This window comes from Dermacentor albipictus, unplaced genomic scaffold, assembly GCF_038994185.2.
Source record: "Dermacentor albipictus isolate Rhodes 1998 colony unplaced genomic scaffold, USDA_Dalb.pri_finalv2 scaffold_152, whole genome shotgun sequence".
NCBI classification, from domain to species: domain Eukaryota; kingdom Metazoa; phylum Arthropoda; class Arachnida; order Ixodida; family Ixodidae; genus Dermacentor; species Dermacentor albipictus.
The window spans coordinates 64998-87581 of NW_027225706.1; the positions used below are offsets into that span (position 1 = coordinate 64998).

The following is a 22584-nucleotide window of genomic DNA, read 5'->3' on the forward strand; positions in this document are numbered from 1 at the left end:
GAATGTACAATCTTTTGCGTATGCACTGTAACACCTATGATCAGTGGCGTAGCAACAGGGGGGGCCGGGGGGCCGTGGGCCCCGGGTGCAAGGGGCCAGTGGGCGGGTGTCATATACGTCTGAAGACACCCGGAACTTGTTGATATCCTCGCCTTCCTCGACTACAGCCAGGTGGGGGGGGGGGGGTGACAGAATACCTATGGGCCCCGGATGCCAGACGACCTAGCTACGCCACTGCCTATGATGATTATAATAAAGAAAGAAAGTTCACTCTAATGGAAGGGGAACGGTAAAAACACATTAAAAAAGGCACGGCACATGTTCCTGCTTGTGTAGCACCAGACAATGAATATTCTACTGAATTAAGAAAAAGAAGCAGCGGGTAATTGCTCGCTTAGAAGACCGATAAACATGCAGTTCGATGAAATTTGAGAAATAATGATATTGAAGCTTCCAAGGCTTTAGAAGAAAAGGAAAAGAAAATTAAGACTGAATCATCGCGACGGAACATCATAAGTCGCTGTAGACATCGAAGACCCTAGCTATAACGAAATTATTTTTGAACAGCTCCCATAGTGTCCATGCAACAATGGTTGCTTGCGTACTGTCAAATGCTCATATGGTGCGGCATAAAGCTCATGGCACGGTGCGAAAACGTGCTCGGAGCAAAAGCGAAACATTGCGCGATGACATGCATGCAGACGCGAAGTCGGTCACCGCGAACCCGTGCGATCGCTGCATTGCAGCTTCATTCTGTTATGCTACATTTAGTTACACAGACAGCCATCCCACCATAAGAACATATTTCAAATAGTTTTCTCAGCGATTGCTTACGTTTCGCGCAAACCGGTTCGGTGGAATCGATTGCGGCGACCGCTCGCAGTGTCCCAGCTTACTGTACGTAGTAGGCAAAGAGATAGCGTTTGTAAACCATTCTGTGCTTTCTGTTTGTCCAACATGATTATTTTAAAGGTAAAATACTGCCATGTCGAGAGTACTTGCAAAATTGTTCAGGAGGGCTGCCGCGTAGTATGTTTATTTAACCTTTATTTAACGCCGATGCATGTGAGGCGCTTCTGACAGATGGCGACTCCGTAAGTCGTCCTCGCCCCCAATACCGACATCGTTATAGCAGAGTCCTTCCAAAAAACATGGAAGGACTCTGGTTATAGTGACGGCCCCGTCGGTGTAGTGTTGTTGTTAAAGCTACGGGCCCCGTCACCGTAGTGTGGTTGTTAAAGTACCGGGCCCCGTCACTGTAGTGCAGATGTTAAAGTACCGGGCCCCGTCACTGTAGTCACTACCTATGTTATAACCATGTGGAGTCGTCCCCGAGTAACTTTCTGTCTTCTCTGTGCTTCCCAGAAGCGGTTCCCCGTGAAACTTGTTCAGGTGATGCTTCAAACACTTGTTCTTTCACAGGAGCAGTAAGAATTTCGTACTTTTCATTTGTCGTTGTGATAGCAAGGGGAAACACGTGTTTCAGCCACCGCATTTGTGATTGCTGCGCTGTGGTATGTAACAAACATTAATTAGGACCCATATTAGTAGCTTTTTGATGAATTTGGCTCTTAATTTTGTGCTCCCCAAATAGCATGTATGAGCCACTTACCTTTGCACAACTTATCTAGTAACGTTGACGTTGCACCAGTATGTGCGGCCTCGACATAACCGCAAGTTGTTTATTTGAACTTAACGTTAAAAGAATAAGCTCCCAATTTTCTAACGTTAAGTTTAACAAAATTTGGCGCCCGTTGCAGCGTGCTCGTAACTTGCCTTGTTTGTCCATTCGCGTACGAATGAAAGGCGATAAAGCGAGCGCGCGGCCTTCGCTGCATCCGGCGCTGGGGTGAAGCGTACGCGCTCCGAGAAATGTTCATTACCATGCACGCGTATCGACAGGGATTTAATGTGCAACCATGCCTGAGGGAAAAGTTTCGAACTCGTGGCACGGAGTGAACCTCGAGTCGCTAGTTCGGATTAACGAATTTCATTGATTCCGATTGCATTATTCATTTCCTTGTGGCTAACAAGTTGTAGCAGCGACTGTCACTGCGGAGTCCGACGTAGAAGCTAGCTGAGGAGGCAGCAGAACATTATCGCTATCAAATGCTGATTTATACGGGTGTCACACGGCGCACTTTTAATCACGATCAAGAACGATCCGGATCGAATTTCTCGGTCGTGATTGGCTCCTTTGCGCAAGCGGCGTGAGAGGGAGCCAATCGCAGTCGTGAATTTTAATCCGGAGCGTGCTTGATCGCGTTCAAGAGTGCTCGTGTGACACCGCTATAACATATGTAACGATAGTCATAGGCTTGTCAATGCGACGGATAAACCTAAATCGCCTGCAGTTCAGTGCACTGACTTCATTGCATCTGAACTGCTTGAGTGAGGTTTTGCAACACAGGGCTGCTACTTACCGCCAAACTACCTTTGCCGATGCGTCAAAGACTAAAGTGGGCAGTATTCTCAACTCGTATTTTTTAAGGATAGACGATGAGCACTCTAGGAAGGCAGACTGACGAGCTAGTTGGTAATGATTTATATAGGTAGTAGTGCAAAGACGGCGGGAAAAACTGCAAAAGGGGATTCTCGGCGCAGACAGGAAAACGCGGTTGTGTAGTGAGTGAGTGAAAACTTTATTGAGCTCCAGTAATTGTGCTCTGCGGCTGGGGAGGCTTCCTTCTTGTGTCCTCCCTGGAGGTCTTCACCCGCTGCTTCGTCCGTCCCCTGTCGCAACGGTCAGTTGCTCTCAGTCGAGAAATTCAATGCTTTATTCCTTATTGGGCTCTCCTGTTATGAGCTTAACTCTACCTTGCAACCATGGTGCAACAAGAAACAAATCCCACACCCTGTCATCCCTTTGTGGGTTCTGCCAGCGGACTGAAGTCCAGATGTTCTGCTGTTATTTGTCAGGTGTGGAGATGTTCTGTGCTCAAGGTGCATGGCCGTGTTGAATTTAGCAAGCTTTCGTCAGAGGTGCACTTTATTTTTGCATGTTGTTGGTCACACATTCATCAAACAGCTTTCCTGAAGGCACTGATGTAGTCGCTTGTACAGTGCTCAGTGATTGAAATGCGATACTCGGAGCACGGAGCTGCCTGGGCATTTTTTGCGCCACCGATGAGCGCTGCGGACGCTCAGCTGATGTATTTTTGTGTCGCATGAAAGCGAAAGTGTTGGTGATGCATTGTGACATGCATTTGGCCTCTCGGTGATCGCCCAGTGCTCACCGGTAATGCAAAAAGCGCTGGCTGCTGTGAGGTCCTAATATTGCGTTTCAGTCACTGAGCTCTGTACCTTGTGGACATTGTTTATGCCCCCACTATGTTCCCATCTTGTCACTGAGCAATGCCTTCTTTTATATTGTTATTATTATAAGTGCCAATTTTGTGCTGTCTACTGAGGGCAGTACAAAAGTCTGTAAAGATGGCAATCTTAAGATGTGGTAAGCTCCTCTTGTATGTAAGTATCATTGCCAGCTCCACAGTTGGTAAGGCTGCATATGTTATGTGAAACGGTCATTTGATATCAATTTGGGGAAGGGCAGAAGAAAGCTGTAGAGGCACCTTTGCCGTCACTGTGTGTTGGTGCGTCTGTGAGCACTTGAGGGTAATCGCAAATATTTTTTTGAAAATGTGTGCCTAGAGCAATCGGTACAGTGCTGAAGCAGGAAGTTGCAGAATTTTTGTGCATTTCAGAAATTGAGAGCCCAACGGGGAATACACTTGCTAGGCTCTTTTGGAGACGTAATAAGAGTAGCACCTTCAGAACTGCTGACAGTGGTTATAAAAAATGCCACCATTTATTTCGTTGCAAGAGAAAGGCTAGTGAATCAACCCATAAAGGGACATTTGGTAATCCGATGTGTGGTGCAGCTGCTCAATATTATTTAGAACTCTCTGGTCCACTTGCAGCCTCAGAGGGCAATAATGGGCACTTCATGAAGTAATCCAAGCATGAGCCGGAAGGCATCGAGAAGGCCACATTCCCATTGGGCTGTCATACCAGGTGGAACATTCAGGACTGGCATTGCATGAATAACACAAGAGTGCACAGGTGATTGATACATCTTCAACGCTGTCGTTTGGCAGCGGGTGGCACTCCTAGCAGACAAGGCCGCTGCATACATGGGAAAGGATTGCAACTTGCACTAAAAAGATTTAATGCCGACTTGGTAAGAGATGGGATAATTGGTAGTTATGCTTAAACAACAGTGTTGTCGCACCCACTGTGTTAGTCTTTCACCGAGGTACAGTGAGGTCATGGTTTGATGAGCGCATTGGCTAGGATTATATGCAACTACCAGCTGCCTGAGCAGGTGACATCTGCAGACCAACTTCACCTAAGTGCTCCATCATATTCACAGCTCTTTGCAGGCTTGTGCCTAGGTGTGTAGGGAGGTTTATCCATAGAGTAGTGTCATCAGCACAGATAGGCGTGCCTATTGCAATGTCCTGGCCCTGAGGTGAGCGGTTTATAAACATGCACGCTGAGCAAGGGATCATGTCACCAAAGTGTTTGTGAAATCCAGGAAATACTTTGTACGGTACCTATGAAGCATCTTGGACAAATTTTGAGGTAACAGCAAATTGCTATATTGATAGAGTTCTTAACTCGTCTTCAACTTCAGGATAGCATCGAACAACTTTATTAAATCGGTGTGGAATGGGTTTGTCTTGAAACTGGGCCATCTCTTCATTTTCTTTTTTTCTTATTGCAGGGACGACTGCCTCCAATAAACTTCCAGTGCCACTGTGTGCAATAATTCTGTCATTTTTGCATAACTATGTAAGCACCCGAGGAATAGCTTATGGACATTATTTCTAGGCAACATCTTGGATGCTAGAGGTGTATTCTACTTTGCATTGCTTTATTTGTACCACGGCGATGGCCATGGCCCTTTGCAGATTTGATAGCATAGGGCTTGTGGAAACTGCTCAATTTCCTATGCTGCAAGGTAAACGTGTTCATGGTTACCATGATTGTTGACTTGGCACAAAGTTTGATGAAATGAAGAAAGGGGAAAGAGATGAGGCAGTGAATAAAGCGAGTAAACGAAAATGATTGTCATAATGGCTAATCGTCTAAGCCGTTACGCTGTGGTCCACATCACAAGTTTAATACTGTCATGCTTCGTTATCATGACCCTCATTAATAGGGATGACTTGACTTATGGGCAACTTTTCGGGCACCAAACTTTTTCAGTGTATTTTCGCCTTATAATGTCGAAACTTGCTGCTTGAACAAAGGACAGGGTGGAAACGGACAAGTCCGTAAAAGCCATTGTATTTTTGTCTCGGTAATATAGACAGCATTGACATGGATGGACAGGACCTCCTCCAATTAGAGAGCTGAAAAGCCCACACACAGTCGCAGTAAATGCGTGCCGGCGTCTGTAAGCCTCGCAGGTTGTGCTGTTGAGAGGCACAACCTCACTGGCCAGTGTCTATTCCACAGTACCAGTCATGTGGCAGCTTCGGTATTAATGTGTTCTATGAAGCATATGTGCTTTCCAAGTCAGACTGTATTCTACGTCTCCCAGCTGTTCTACTGGCATTCTGTACACAAAAGTCCGTGGAGACAGAGGAGCTTTTTCTTTTTTATGTGCTAACTTCATCTACAAGCTATACTGCACTACCCCCCTCTGTGATTCACTCTACTTGAGTGAAAGCTCCTTGCTGTTACAGCCCTCACGGCACATCAGGTGCTTCAAACTACAAAGCAATTTTCTTGCACATAGTGGTGACCAGAATAATGCAACTTCCCAAGTCAGATTTTCTCAGATTTCAATGCCATGTGACAGTGCAATGTGCAGAAACAAACTTAACACCATTTAGTTTTCTTTATAATCTGAGTCTTTAACCAAGATTCGTTATATGGACGGCTCGCTTTATGGATTATATTGGTCTGCAACTAAACTCCATATTAACGAGCCATGACAGTACTATTGCACTTGGTATGAGCTGCAGTGCGAAAGCACCTGGCGAAGTGGTTGGACGTTATAGCTTATACTGAGTGTGATAGTACCTGGTTATGGTGGCTATAGTTAAATATGCACAATTTCATGGGTGTTTTATGACAAGGTTTGGTTTGTGCTTATATTTCACCACCCTTTTGCTCTGACCTCTCCGGTGTGGTTTTTCTGTATTTCAGAGGTTCTCTGCAACTGTTTCTAGCAGTCCACTTCCTAAAGGTAATTCAAGTCATTGTTCATCACATGATGGTTTTGCTTAGCAGAGGTACTCATAATTTTGTCACCTATGTGGGAAAGACGGGACATACTGTTCTTGGTTAAACCTCCAGAACGTCAGTATAGCTGCCTGTACTTATTTCCTATGCTCCATTCTACTGTGCCTCTGCTGGATACATACCTGCCAACTCTCCCAAACCTACCCTGAAGTTTACGAATTTTGGCTCGTTTCACTAGTTTATGAACATAAAGTCAAGTTTCACGAAACAGTTTTGTTTGCAAAAAAACTTTGCTTGTTGGACCTCGACCCTTTCTTTGAAAGTCTTCTAATGGGGAAAGGATCCAAGAAAGGTACGCGTTTTTGTGCGAGTTCATACAGACAATTTCCTTAAGCAAGCGAAATCAGCAGCAGCAAAGTCGCTGGAGAAGCATTTGTGCTCTAAAAACGATTTGTTGCTTGTCAGTACTATATGCGGTGCCAAGTCTGTCGCTTCTTGTGTGCTGCATCTGCAGATAAATCATCTTTAATAAAATGCTTATGTATGCGTGACAGAGCATGTGCTTGGGGGAAGCTTATAAAAGAATGCATGCTACCCCATCACAGGTTGGTAGGTATGCTAATGTGTTTCCCATGTTTACTGTGGCAGGTGTATTCAGTGCATTTAGGTAAGGTCACAATACTAAGAAACACATCCTCTATCTAAAAAAGTTCAGGTACTCTTCTGCACTTTGAAAGTTACACAAAATTAAGTTGTGGGGATTTTACGTGCCAAAACCTTGATCTAATTATGAGGCACACCTTGGTGGGGAACTCCAGAATAATTTACCGCCTGGGATCCTTTACAGGGATTCACAAGCAATTTTCATGGTACCCACTTTTTTTACTGCAATGGAAAGCTTACTGGCCAGAGTGTCTAATCATGAAGAAGTAACGTGAAAAATGCCATGGAACATTTTCTTATCAGGATTTTTTGATCTGCAGTGAGGATGAAGTCGTTCACTGAAAGCATGCTGAAAACTGTGATAGGTGGGCGCGATAGCGATTATAGGCTGTCACTAGTGGGATGCAGACGAGAAGTGCGACCATAGGTGTGAAAAAGTATTATTTTGTTTATCAAGTCAATGTTCATGCGAAAAATGTTTTCGAAAGTGTTAAAGCATTTCTGCGATAATAGCTATGTGTTCTTGGGGTTTGCTGTCCAACTGCTTTGGTATTTGGCTAGTCAAAACAAAACCAAGCGCATTGAAAATAAAAGTACGCTTTTACATGTGATGTGTGGTTCGTGTTGCTGTAGCCAAGCGTGCGCTTCTGATTTCCGACGTTGTATTATCATTATCTTTGTCTTCTGCATATTAATCTTCAACCCCACTGTTACACTGTCTCTGTTAAGGTCCTCAATGATTTGTTGTAACTCGTCTGCATTGTTGCTGAATAGAAGAATGTCATTGGCAAACCGAAGGTTGCCGAGATATTCGCCATCGATCTTTACTCCTAAGCTTTCCCAGTTTAATAGCTTGAATACCTCTTCTAAGCACGCAGTGTGTAGCATTGGAGAGATTGTGTCTCCCTGTCTGACCCTTTTATAGGTACCTTCCTACTTGTGTAGAATTAAGCTAGCTGCGGAATCTCTGTAGATATTTCCCAAGGCATATACGTGAGCAGTCTGTACTCCTTGACTACGCAGTGCCCCTATGACTGCTGGTATCTCTCCTGAATCAAATGCCTTTTTGTAATCTATGAAAGCCATATATAAAGTACGTGAAATAAATAAATAAATATAGAGACTGATTGTGCTCTGCGGATTTCTCGATTACCTGATTGATGACATGAATGTGATCCATTGTGGAGTACCCCTTCCTGAAACCTGCCTGTTCCCTTGTTTGACTAAAGTCCAGTGTTGACGTTATTCTATTGTAGATTATCTTGGTGAATATTTTATATAATACTGGGAGTAAGCTAATGGGCCTATAATTTTTCAATTCTTTAACGTCTCCCTTTTTGCAGATTAGTGTAATGTTTGCATTCTTCCAGTTTTCTGGGACTCTTGCAGTCGATAGACACTTCGTATAGAGAGCCGCCAGTTTTCCAAGCATTATGTCTCCTCCATCTTTAATTAAATAGACTGTTATTCCATCTTCTCCTGCCGCTTTTCCCTGTTCCATGTCTTGCAAGGCCCTTCTGAATTCGTCTCTAGATATAGGGAAGTTTCTGTATCCTGTTCATTACTCGTTACTCCTCTGGGTACTGTGCAGGTCAGTATAGAATCCTTCCGCTGCTTTTACTATACCATTGAGATTGCTTATCTTGAAGGTATATCTACTTATCGCAAAGGTATATCTGCTGTATACCCTGCTCATCTTTCAGTGCGTACATCTTAGTTGGTCCTATGCCAAGTTTCCTTCTCACTGATTTAAGCACATTAAATCACAGGGAAGGCAGACACGTGGTTAGGCAAATAGAGAAAGCTGGGTTAGATTTTTCTCCGGTAAAAATTCATACACACAGGAGTCCTAAGTGTGGAATGGCCTGAGAAAGCTAAAGGGGCAGAAAATCCATCTGTTGCCCCTGGTGATTGACCAAGGGAATACCTTAGAACAGCAGGCAGACTCTCTTGGGGAGCACTTTGAGCATGTGTCAAGCTCACTCTGCTACTCACAGTCCTTCCTGAAGTACAAACAACTATAAGAATGTAAGGGGTTTGCCCGTAAATCCCAACAAAATGAGCCACATAACTGTCCTTTTAGTAGTATTGTCGAGTAGAGGGCTGCCTTTATTGCATGCAGGAGCTCCGCACTGGGACCTGACAGCGTCATGTATGACATGATTACACACTGGAAAAATGGGGGGAAGCTAGGAGATGAAAATTCAAGACTGAGCAGTGTTGAGGAAAGCATATGTCGCCTTGAAAAAGACAAGTCCACTTGTCGAAACGTTGGCTCCCGCTTTCACCTTGTTCTCGTTATATACTGTGCCGAGGAAAGCATATGTTGCCTTGAAGACAAGTCCACTTGTCGAAACATTGGCGCCCGCTTTCACTGTGTTCTCATTTTGCTCATGATTATACACTGACACACAAGTGACACTAGTCGCACTTTTCAAAACTATTTGGGCTGCCGGATACCTTCCACCCGCATGGAAAGAAGCGATTGTGGTCTCTGTTTTGAACCAGTGTAAAGACCTTTGCTGGGCGGCAAGTTACAGCCCGACAGCTCTCACAAGTTGCCTTTGTCTGAAAAAAAAAAGTAATTGGTGACTTGTACATATCCTTGAACTGAACAAAATGCTTCATCCCTATCAGTGTGGCTTCAAAGAAGGGCGGTCCACAACTGATCATCTTGTGCGCATTGAAGGAAATATCCATGACGCATTTGTACATAAATAGTTTTTCTTATCGACATTACTTGGTATGGTGAAGGCGTATGACACAACATGGAGTTACGGAATCTTGAGGGACTTTTCGGGAATAGGCATGCGTTGCAATATGCTATACCTAATAGAAAACTATTTGTCTAATCATACCTTTTGCATCAAAATCGGCATTGTATTATCATGTCCATCTATACTAGAAAGTGGAGTACCTCAGAGAGGCGCGCTGAGTTGCACACTTTTTATCGTTAAGATGAACACGCTTGGGTCTTCATTACCACCAGCTATATTTTATTCTGTCTCTGTTGATGACACACAAATAGGTTTCATATCCTGTAACTTTGCCGTGTGCAAGAGACAAGTACAGCAAGGCTTGAACAAGGTCTCTTAAGTGGGCAGACGGAAACAGGTTTAAAGTTAACCACCACAGAGGCTCTTGTGCTCGTTTTTTTATTTATTTTTATTTTATTTTATTTATTTATACAATACTGCAGGCCCAAATGGTGGCCCAAGCAGGAGGGGAAGAATACATAAATATTTACATATGTACGTATATATACACATACACACACATGAAAAGGGAATACAAAAGCAATGCAACATATGTAAATATCTGAAGAAAACAACATTGAAAGGAACGACTAATAAGATTACGAGAAGATACACTGAAGGAAGACAACTTGACAAACATTAGAACAGTGTCACACGCATATATGAGCACTTGCAACCTCTATCGAGAGAGAGAGAAAAAAAAACGAATACCAAAAGTTGAACGAGCGACCATTGCAAAATACTGAAAATAATAGAATAAGGAAGATGTGGAAACTATCAAATAAAATTCACGTGTAAAATAAAAAGAAAACAGTAACAAGGCTTGCCGACATGGCAATACCCCTAGTATTAAAGACACATGAGTTCATTAGAATTGGTGTTTATCATTTGTGATAATGGCAGGCTGTTCAAATCTGTTACAGTGCGCGGGAAGAAGGAAAACTTAAAGAGGTTAGTTCAGGTGTTATAAGGTGTTACAGAATCAGCGTGACGATGCCGTATTCGGCGCGCTGTAAGTGGTTTAACATAAGCCTGTGGGTCGAGGGACAAACATTTGTTTTCAAGCAAGAAAAGAAACTTCAGTCGTATTTTCCTGCGTAGTTGTAGCGTTTGAATATTATGTTGATTCATTAGGCTAGTAGGAGAGTCATTCAGTCTATATTTAGAAAAAATAAACCTGACAGCTTTACGTTGGACCATCTCTAAAGTGTTAATGTTAATTTTTTTACAGGGATCCCACACAATGCATGTATATTCTAGTTTCGGTCGGATGTGTGAAGTGTAAGCCAGTAATCTAGGTAGTACCAGAGGGAGCGTGCTTTAGTTTGTGCCTGAGGAGACAAAGCTTCCTGAAAGACGAGTTACATACATTAGAAATGTGGCTAATCCAGCTGAGGTCACTGGTTATTGTGATTCCAAGATATTTTTACTGGCTGACTTTGGTCAGTGGTTCAGAGTCGAAGTTATAGACAAACGACATTTTTTTGTTATGGAGATGTAAACAGTCTTTTCTCTGTTCAATTCCATGCCTCACCTACTGCACCAGGAAAGAATGTTTTGAAGGTCAGAGTTAAGCATTAATTGATCTTCGTGGCAAGTAACCTCGTTAAACAATACACAATCGTCAGCAAATAGTCTAACTTGAAGAGGATGAGAAATTCCGTTAGTGATGTCGCTTATGTATGTTAGAAATAGTAAAGGTCCCTTTCACGCTACCTTGAGGTACTTCTGAGGTTACTGAAAGTTCGTTAGAAGAGTAATTATCAATTGAAACAAACTGCTTGCGTTTAGACAGACAAGCCGCCACCCAGTTAATAATATAGGCTGGAAGGTCTATCGACTGTAGTTTTTCTGTAAGTTTATTGTGAGGAACAAGGTCAAACGCTTTCTTAAGATCTAAAAATATTACATCAATTGGGCTTGACTTGTCAAGAGCACTTGCAAATTTGTGAATAATTGTGGTTAATTGTGTCACTGTAGAGAAACCCTTCCAGAAACCATGCTGATGAGGGGACAGTACTTTGTTGTCACTTAGGAATTTGGTTATTTCATTAGCTATAATATGTTCGATTAACTTGCAGCATGATGAAGTTAATGATATTGGACGATAACTAGTTACTAGGGTTTTGTCACCTTTTTTCGGTATGGGAACGACACGTGCAGTTAGCCAGTCTGTAGGAAGGTTAGCCGAGGATAACAAGGAACGGAAGATAACAACAAGAAAAGGGGCTAACGCTTCAGCATATCTGCGCAGAAAAGCGTTCGGTATGTTGTCTGGTCCTGGAGATGATTTAGCTTTGAGGTTCAGCAGCATCGACACTACACCCGGTTGCGAAACAATATCGGAGGTCGAGTTACGTGACATGCGGTTAAGGTTTATAACACCATCGAAATTTGAAAAAAAAAAAGTACTGAAAATAATTATTGGAAACCTTTGTGATACGTTGTTTTTCGACAACGACATGGCCCTCGTGAACAATTTGGTCAGTTGACTTGGTTTTTGTGCTTAGAAAAGCCCAAAATTTTTGCGGTGCCGTTTGAATAAAATTTGGCAATGTATGGTGAAAATACCAGCGCTTAGCTTGCTGTACTTCTTGGATGAGTTTATTTTGGGTTTCGTGAATTGAAACACGCGAGGCACATCGTCGTCTTAAGCGCTTAACTTTTCTCTTTTTTCTCTTAAGGTGCAAGATCCTTCTCGTTATCCAGGGAGTAGTCTTGAAAGTTTATTTAGTTTTATTAGGAATAAAGTTGCTAAAGCAGTGAGTGATAATTTCTTTAACTTTATCCCAAAGCACAGTAGCATTGTTACTGTGAAAGTTATGAAGGCATTGTTCAAGATAATAATCCAAAACACTTTCGTCTCTGGCATGCGAAAAATCTTTAACACTGGTTGTTTTACACTTTTTGGTGTTAAGCACTTCCAAAGAACAGGAAAAATATACCAGACTATGATCAAAAATTCCAGGCTCAACCGAAACAAAAAAGTTTTCTAATGAACAACTTACAAAAACGAGGTCAAGTATGGTTGCTGACGTACCATAGGTGCGCGTTGGCTGTCTCACAACCTGTTGTAGATTGTGAGACAGAATGATGTCATGCAGGTAACCTGAGTGTGAATTTATCCCGGTGCAGAGAAACCCGTTCTCCAAATAAATATCTGGTAGGTTAAAGTCGCCTATAAGTAGTGTTTTAACGCTTGTGAATGAAACCATGTGTTCAAAAAGATCACGAATGAATTCTGGGGGTGAGTGAGGTGCTCGATAAACTGCAAATAGCAAGAATGATTTATCCCAGCAAGTAAGCTTTATTGTAACAGATTCCAAGTTATCGGCCTGACATAACAGAGTAGCGGATATAGTTTTGTTTACCAAAACAGCCACCCAGCCCTCTCTAGTACACCTGTCACGGTGATACACTCGATAAGATGGAGGAAACACAACAGCGTCTTCAATATTGTTATGCAACCATGTTTCTGTTATCACAACTACATGGGGATTGTAACCCATGATAGTTGCCTCAAGGCTTTCCGATTTATTAATGACACTGCGGGCGCTGATGTTTAAAATTCTCAGTTCTTTAGCCCCAGGGGAAGTGTCAGTGGAGGCAAGTCAATCATTTTTCGAAGTATTTACATGGCCGTCAATTTTGATCCTCAAGTTCTTACTGTCATCCCATGTGAAAAGCTCATTGTTAACGTGCATCTTACCATTAATTATGTGAAGTTTCTTGCCTTGTTCTCTTTCAATTCTAGCACTATCCCACAAGAGTTTACGTTTACTTAGTGTGCTGCGCGAGTAATCGTTTTGAATCGACATTCGACTACCCTTTAATTTGCACGCACTTTTTAAGACAAGCTGTTTTTCGGTAAAATCCTGGAAGTAAATGATGACTGGTCTCTTGCTACCTTTGTTACCGAGACGATGAATTCAGCCAACAGATTTGCAAGGAACAGCAAGCTTTGCAGAAAACACCTCATGAAGAACTTTATTTTTAAGAATAGGTTCAGTTTCGCCGGCATCCTCCGTAATGCCAAAGACTACGAAATTGGATCTCCTGCTCAGTTTCGTTATTCATTTCAGTTCTTTATTCCCCAGGGGGCGCTTCTGTTCTTCATTATATATATATATATATATATATATATATATATATATATATATATATATATATATATATATATATATATATATATATATATATATTGGTTGTATATGTTAAATAAACGGCTTTGTTACTTCGGGACGGCTGGAGTCTGACTTCCACCTTCGGTCAATACCACATTGGCGACGAGGATGTCGTGAACGTACCCCCAGCCCCGCTGCGCCGTCCGTATCCGCCACCATGAGCTTCACCAGGCTTGCTCTGCCACCGTCCTTCCTTCCGACGCCCGGCCGTCCCTCATTGCCATGGGAGCAGTGGGAGCAGATGTTCAACGTGTACTTGCTGGCATCCGGAGCCACCGCATTCAAGCCGGAGCAACGCAAGGCTATTCTTTTGCATTGTTTGGGGGCGGAGGGCCAGCGTATTTATCAGACGCTACATGCAGGGACCAGCGCCGCAGCACCGGCCGCGCCAAGTGCCGCAACACTGGCCGATGACAAGTTTGTCGTGGCCCCACCTGACAAGTACGACTCTGCACTCTCTGCATTACGGCACCAGTTTTCGACGTCGTGCAACGTTATCATCGAGCGTCATCGCTTTCACCGCCGCAGCCAACACACAGGCGAGTCCGTTCAAGACTTTGTTGCCGCTCTACGGGAGCTAGCGTCACATTGTTCATTTGCCTCGCAAGATGATGCTCTGCGGGACCAATTCATTGCTGGCGTAGCTTCCACTCGCGTACGTGAGCGGTTACTGCTCGAGGGTTCCACACTTTCATCCGAGAATTCTGTTCGAATTGCACTTCAGTTTGAGCAGGCGGCTGAAGAGCTAAAGGAGCTTTCTGTTCCGGTCAAAGCAATTTCATTGCGGCAGCGTCGAAAACGATCGTCGCATTCTTCGAAAAAAAGGAATTCACAACCGGCAGCCACCTTAGAGCAGAATTTAACAAGGAGCGTGGGCGGCTCACGTGCGCCGCAGCGGAACCGAGAACAGAGTAGCCGCTCCGGTTCGCCACATTGTTTCCGATGCGGCTTGCAGGACCACATCGCGTCAGCGCCGCAGTGCCCAGCACATGGCAAGACTTGTTCGTTTGCGGTCGCAAGGGCCGCTTTCAAAGAGTATGCAACCGCAACCTAACCCAAATGCAAGGCCGAGTCCGTGAAGTTGAATTTCATGAAAATGTTTCGTCATCCAGCAGTGCTGAGGAAGTTTTGACTGTGCAACGTTCCGCGCATAGCGGAATTCATATTCAAGTGCAAGTCGCGAATGTCACTTTGACATTCCTTGTTGATTCAGGGTCATCTGTTTCTATCCTGTTGGAGCAAGAATTCAGTCCATATTTTCAGAGCGTTCCGCTCCTGCCTGCTCCGCATGTTAGTCTGTTTGACTACTCTCAACGGCCGATTCCAGTGCTAGGTTGTTTCCAGGCAGACGTTCTGTTTAAAGGCCGCACAGCGTCGCTACGTTTTTATGTTGTTCACCGAGGAACTTCTCTGATCGGTCTTGACGGCATTAAAGCCTTGGATCTTCGCATTGAGGGTTCTGCTCTCAAGTGCTTATACACGTCCATTGCTCCGCAGCCGACTGTAGTTGACCCGCTATCCTGTCCTATTTCCACACCGTCAAGCACGCAGCCCCGTAACAAAGCTCTTCCGCCAGCCTTAGCACATGAGTTCAGTTCACTTTTCAGTCCCGAGTTGGGTCTTGCTAAGGGGTTCACGCATCGCATCAAGACACGGCAAGGCGTGCAAGCTGCAACTTCGAAGCTTCGCCATAGAATAAAGAACATATTTAGAGAAGGGAAACTGTACCTTCCGCCGTGGTTCGAAAATAAGCAGCGGCAGCGCATGGAACTTACTTTGGCGGACGCCAGATGACGTTGCTCAATCCGGAAGCGGAAGTGCAAATTTTTTTTTTTTAGCGCAAAATTCAATATGGCCGTTTTTTGCCGGTCGCGTACGCTGGTACGCGCCGTGCTTGCCCCGCAGGCTATGCGGCATGCGTCAATGCCTTCGCTGCCGCGTAGCTGGTGCGTTCTAATTGCCAAGAGCCTCTACTGACGCCCATACAAACAAGCCACAAGTGAGTGAACAGAACGCGCGACTTTATTGGCAGAAGACAAGCAGTGTACATTCTCGTGCAATAGCAGAAATAAAATTTGCATGTCGAGATACGCTGGAATCATTGACGCGAGCTCGTAAACGGCTCACCGTCGTCGTCGCACGTGGTGGTCAGGTGAACGAGCAAGAACCAGCAGCGGAAACATATTGGACAGAGTGTGCCACTTATTTGCAGCAACAGTCGCCGTTAAAAATGCCCAAATTGCATTGCGAAGCAATCGGGAGATGCAGGCATCTGCTGCCGCAGCCTACACAGCGACATGGGCTACCCCAGATTTTAGCCGTTCACTCCTTTCCAACCTGCACGTTTCTTTTCTTTCGGGGGCCGCTAATGTGTGGCTCACACTTGGTGTCTCACATTGTCTCGCTATGGACAAGTCGCTTTTGTGGGCATCGCCTCCATCAGCTACTTTTGCGGGCCTTTCCACCCATCTAGCTATCAACTTCATACGCATCGGACTATGTAAGCACGTATGCTGGTCTCCGTTCATGCCTAATCGCGGCCGAGAAAGGCCAGAGGCACAATATGCCCATGGCTGCAGCAGGAAAGGGTGAACGGGGAGCACGAATCACGGTGTGCGTAAATTGGGAGTCTATGTCGCTGTGCAGACTGCAGGATCAAATTCTTACTTCGAGAGGCTGCTTCCCAGTGCAACCGACCAGGCCGCAATATTCGAAAAACATAACACTGCGACCATAACCAAGTGACATAACAGCAAAATTAAACAGCAATCAGTCACCGCATGAGGTTCAGACAATACATTATACATTGGCGACGAACCATATGGCAACAGTGAGCATTCACATACACGGGTCTCTCAGGGTACATTGAGCTGCCTACCTACAGGCGTAGTGCCCGACTTCGTCGCACGTGGTCGTCTACTAACGAGCAACAACCAGCAGCAGAAACAGATTGGACAGAGTGTCCCACCTGTTTGCGGCGACAGACGCTGTTAAAGATGAGCAACTTGCAGTGCGAAGCAGTCGGGTGACGCAGGCATCTGCTGCCGCAGCCTACACAGCGACATGGACTACCCATCATTTTAGCATTGACTCCTTTCCAGCCTGCATGTTTCTTTTCTTTTGGAGGCCGCTAATGTGTGGCTCACACTTGGTGTCCCACATTGTCTCAATATGGACAAGTCGCTTTCGTGGGCATCACCTTCATCAGCCACTTTTGCGGGCCTTTTCACCCAACTTCATACACGTCCGACCATGTAAGCACTTATGCTGGTCTCCGTTCATGCCTAATCGCGGCCGAGAAAGGCCAGAGGCACAATTTGCCCATGGCTGCAGCAGGAAAGGGTGAACGGGGAGCACGAATCACGGTGTGCGTAAATTGGGAGTCTATGTCGCTGTGCAGACTGCAGGATCAAATGCTTACTACGAGAGGCTGCTTCCCAGTGAAACCGACCAGGCCGCAATATTCGAAAAACATAAAGCTGCGACCGTAACCAAGTGACATAACAGCAAAATTAAACGGCAATCAGTCACCGCATGAGGTTCAGACAATACATTATACATTGGCTACGAACCATCTTACAGGCATAATGCTTGCCTTTGTCACATGTGGTGGTCTGGTAACGAGCGAAAACCTGCGGTACAAACAGATTGGACAGAGCCTTGCACCTGTTTGAACCAACAGTTGCCGTTGAAGATGAGCAACTTCCATTGCGAAGCAATCAGGTGACGCAGGCATCTGCTGCCGCAACCAACACAGCGACATGGACTACCCGGCATTTTAGCGTTAACTCCTTTCCAACCTGCACATTTATTTTCTTTCTGGGGCCGCTATGTGTGGCTCACACTTTGTGTCCCACTTTGTCGCAATGTGGACAAGTCGCTTTTGTGGGCATCACCTTCGGCAGCCATTCTTGCGGGCCTTTCCACCCATACGGCTATCAACTTCATACACTTCGAACCATGTAAGCTCATATGCTGGTCTCCGTTTTGAGCAAATCATGGCCGAGGTAGGCCACAAGCACAATTTGCCCATGGCTGCAGCAGGCCAGAACGAACGGGGCGCACCAGTTACGGTGTGTGTATACTGGGAGTCTATGTCGCTTTGCGGACTGCAGGAACAAATGCTTACCTCGAGGGACTGCTTACCAATGCAACTGACCAGGCCCCCACATCTGAGAAACGTAACACAGTTACCACAACCGAGTGTGGCAGCAAAACCAGATTCTGCAATCAATCACTTCACTGTAGCTTGCACAAAAACCCAGGCTATCAAGGAAGAGGAGCAATCATCAACGAGACTAGGAATATGGAAAATGAGAAAGCTTGCATTCAAGAGAGAAGCAACTCTGCTCTGCAAGCATTGAAGGCTAAAAACATCAAGAAAAGTAAAATGGTGCATAGCACATGTGCATAGGTTAATGCAAGATGCATGCCGATGCTGCATCAGCTATTTCAGGAGAGTAATTGCGCATGACAACATACACTAGAAGATACTGCTACAGATATGTTAGGCTGCTAGACAGTGACTGGTATTAAGTATCAGCAAAGAATCGGTTGACCTTTATATTTGGATGAGGATGAATGACCTCTAACAAAAATGGGCAATGAGAAAGCTTGCATTTATAGAAGAAAAATTACACTTGGCACAAACGGAATTAACATGGCTAGGAAGCTGATTAAGGGCAAACTGATGGAACTCAATCTTTTGGCCAGCGTCGTCCGTGCTTGGTCAGATGTTGCAGGTGCATCTGAAGACGAAGAATTTCTAGAAAGTCCTTTTTGAGTTACCTGGATGACTCAGCCAAATGTCCGTGCTGGTGGAATGGTGGCTGAAGCTCTTTGCAGTCTTAACACAGTGCTTTGCAGACTTGATATCTCATCCATATTCTTGTGCATGTGCTTCTTTGTTCTTGGTGTAAAAGCCTTGCAAATTCGGCTCCAGCCCCTTCCTGTTAGTGCAGATAGGAGCTCCTGTGACGACCAAGATGTGCTTGGCATAGACTCTGTTGGGGCAAAACGGTGACACATGAGATACAGCACAGATTAGCCAAATTTATGGGTGTTTTATATGTTCGAACCAATTATACTGAACCGTAAATATGAACAAACATTCATATCTGCTGCAAACAGCAAGCCAATACAGCATAGATCAAACATATTTATTTCTGAACCATGTGTTGTTTACCTTGTAGTAGTAGCCAATGTCCACACAATGACCTTGTTGCAGCAGGCAGCAGCTTTTGTTTAGTGCGTGGAGTGTGTTGCTTTATACTGGTGCCGTCCTCATTACTGCATGTCTGGAACAGAAATTTTGACTGAATCAGAAATTGAAAAAGCAAAGTTTAGCAATATGAAATGCAAAAAGGTGTGACATATATGTTGTAATGATTTGCGACTACAGAACACATGCAAATGTACACTGTCTGTTCTAGGGTGCTTAAGCAGCATGTTAAATAAATATTGCTATTGTCCATAAAATTGAGGTCTGCCTAACTACAATGCATGTCAACAGCGCAAGTACTATTAAGATCACAAATGAGAACATTTGTGGGTTCATTTATACACTAGAAGTGATCACACTGCTAGTTCTACAAGCAAATGCATGAAAGTCATGAAGCTATTAGAACTGATGCATTATTTTTCTGCACGAACGTGATGCACCGCTTCACTACTGCAAAAATAAATGCCCTACGGTAAACCAATCTGAACAGCAAGAACATTTGGAACCAACAAGTACGAAATATGGGTGAATTATCATGCTTGCAACTGTTTAATACATTAAATTGTGTACTTTCACTTCATTTTACCAAAGGATTATTCGGTTTTGTGGACGAAAGACGTTGCCGGCCGACTCGAAAAAAAAGTTTAATATGTATATTGATAAGGCTACTCAGTCACCTACAACCACGGCTACAATAACATGAAAAGTGAGACGCGCGTTCCGATATCGCTCTTTCTTTCCTGGTTGTGTGTGTAAACCAAACGACAGCCTCGCAAGTAAAGGTTTATTTAGGAAACAGCAACTGAGATCCTCACTGCCCATATGTAATTTATTTTATTTTTATTTATTTATACATACTGCAGCCTCGGTGAGGCTATTGCAGGAGTGGGTAGAAAAAAAAAGGAAAGCAAGAAAACGAGATACAGGCCCAAAAATAAATATGAATATCAAGTATATGTAATTGCTTTCAAAAATTCTTGCATAGGTAAAGAGCGGATGCTTCCAGGCAGTGCATTCCAGAGTTCAATGGCCAGTGGAAAGAAGCTGTGCTTGAACATCTCCGTTCGGCAAAAGAAAGGGATAAGGTTGAGATTATGAGAACTCCTAGTGATAGAAGGTGGACTAAAGTTCAAATAATTATTTAGTGTATCAAGGCGCTCAGAATGAATAAGCGTGTGTAAAAATTTCATGCATTCTAAGCGGCGGCGAGATGAAAGAACTGTAAGACCTGTAGCTGTATAATGCGAAGAAGGGGAAAAATCTCGGCTATAGTTGCGAAAAATGAAGCGCACAGATTTCTTTTGGACTGATTCTATCTTTTTAATATCGGATTTCTTATGAGGATTCCATATGATGCAGCCATAATCAAGAATAGGTCGGATAAGTGTTTTATACGTCATCAGTTTGGTATCCTTTGGAGCCTTACGCAGTGAACGATGGAGGTAACCGAGACGTCTAAAAGCTTTGTTACATGTGATGTCAATGTGTTTCGACCATGACATGTCATGGGAGAAATGAAGACCAAGGTATTTAAATTCGGTTACTCTTTTTAAATCTTGACCATGAAAAGTGTACGTGAAAAGTGATGGAGATGGGCGTCTGGAGAAGGACATGGAAACAGTTTTAGAGAAATTAATGTTCATTTGCCATTCCTTGCACCACCTACAAAATTTTGCAAAGGAGTCATTAAGTAAATCATGATCCATTGGTGTGTTAATACTATGATAGAGGACGCAATCATCAGCGTAAAGACGAATACTAACGGACACGCAATGCGGCAAGTCATTAATATATAATAAGAAAAGAAGCGGGCCTAAAACGGAACCTTGTGGGACGCCGGATGAAACACTAACAGGAGAGGAAATAGAGCCGTTAAATTGCACAGACTGAGAACGGTGGGTTAGGAAGCTATGTATCCAACCAACCAGAGAAGGGTTATTTAGAATGGAGTTAAGCTTGTAGAGGAGTTTTGGGTGTGGGACGGTGTCGAAAGCTTTGGATAAGTCAACAAAAATGCCGTCAATCTGTCCGCCTAAATCTAATGACTGACAAATATCGTGCGTGAATTCGATCAGTTGGGTAGTGGTGCTATATCCGCGACGGAAACCATGTTGGTAATTGGATAGGATATTATGGCTTTCAAGAAATTCCGTGATGTGTTTAAAAATTATATGTTCGAGTAGTTTGCATGAGTGGGCAGTTAATGAAATGGGTCTGTAGTTCTGCAGAAGTTGAGCGTTACCGGATTTGTATATCGGAATGACCGTAGCAAGTTTCCAGGATTGGGGAACAGTGGAGGTTGATAATGATTTACGGAAGATAACGGAGAGGTATCTGCTTGTCCAAAGGGAGTAGCGAACGAGGAAAGAATTGGGTATGTCATCTGGGCCGCAGCTCTTTTTAGTATCTAAATGGAGGATCATGTTCAGAACACCTGAGCTAGATACGACGATGTCTTCAATAGGAGGGTATGAGTCACAGCTAAAAGGTGGAAGTGAAGAGTTATCCTGTGTGAACACGGAATGAAAATACGTATTAAAAGCGGAAGCAATCGCGAGTGAATCTGAAACTGCCACGTCCTGAACAACTAAACTGTTAGTTGTGCTGTTACTTGGCTTTATCGATTTCCAGAACATACGAGGGTTTGTTTTCATAAATTTTGGCAAAGTAACAGCATAGTAGAAATCCTTGGCAGATGTTAGTTTCTGGCGCAGTTCCTTCTTGGCATCATTGAACTCAGTAATTTTGTCAGGATTACCATTTCTTTTAGATTTGCGCAATCGCGAAACACGACGAGATAAATGCAGTAGTCCTCTTGTCATCCACGGTGAATTTATATTTTTCTTTTTTGTTTTCAGGGGAACAAATTGGTTAATACAGGTTTCAACAATATTCTCAAAAAACCGTACGGCAACATTGATATCATTGTTCAAAGATAATTCATGAAAGTTTTCAAACGACTCGCTAAGTGTGTCGGTAATTGCAGCATCATCGGCGCGGCTAAAATCACGAAAAGTGCAGTACTCAATCCGCGGTTTGGGAACAATACAGCAAACCGAGAACAGTACGGCTTTGTGGTCAGAAATCCCGTCAGTAACGCAGCACTGGAAGGCACCCTCGAAAAGACTTGAGCCAAGAAAAACTAAATCTAGGACAGCCGTTTCCCTGGTGTTCTCGTGGACAATCTGTCTAAGACCGAGTGATAGGGAAAGGCGCAGTAATTTTCTTGAGAGTGACACGTCGCCGCTGGTAATGGTGAGAGAGGGCCAGTGAATGCCTGGTGCATTAAAATCTCCCATAAGTATTATATTTGATGATTTCAAATTATGCAGAATGTTGCTAAGAAAAGTGAACTGATCACCACAAGAGCCAGGAGGCCGGTAAAACACTCCAATCAGCGCGGATGATCTTTCCAAATGAATCTTGCACAAAAGCAATTCAATTTCACATGGGGTTTCAAGGACTGAAAACTTCAGGTGGGACTGTATATAGAGGGCGACACCGCCACCTCTACCATTTGGTCTGTCAGCTCTTACCAATGTGTATTCACTTAACGCAACTTCGG

General features: G+C 43.9%; 1 protein-coding gene across 1 annotated transcript in view; it reads left to right on the forward strand.

The window, feature by feature from the left end:
• The first annotated feature begins 844 nt into the window (after nt 1–844).
• The window catches only part of LOC139053563 (valine--tRNA ligase-like), a 50185-nt gene continuing 28445 nt past the window's right edge, over nt 845–22584 (forward strand). Inside the window, exons 1-2 of the mRNA XM_070530493.1 lie at nt 845–1392; nt 6160–6199. Of these exons, the coding sequence (XP_070386594.1) occupies nt 1318–1392; nt 6160–6199 (115 nt within the window). The 5' untranslated portion in view covers nt 845–1317. The remainder of the gene's footprint in view (nt 1393–6159; nt 6200–22584) is intronic.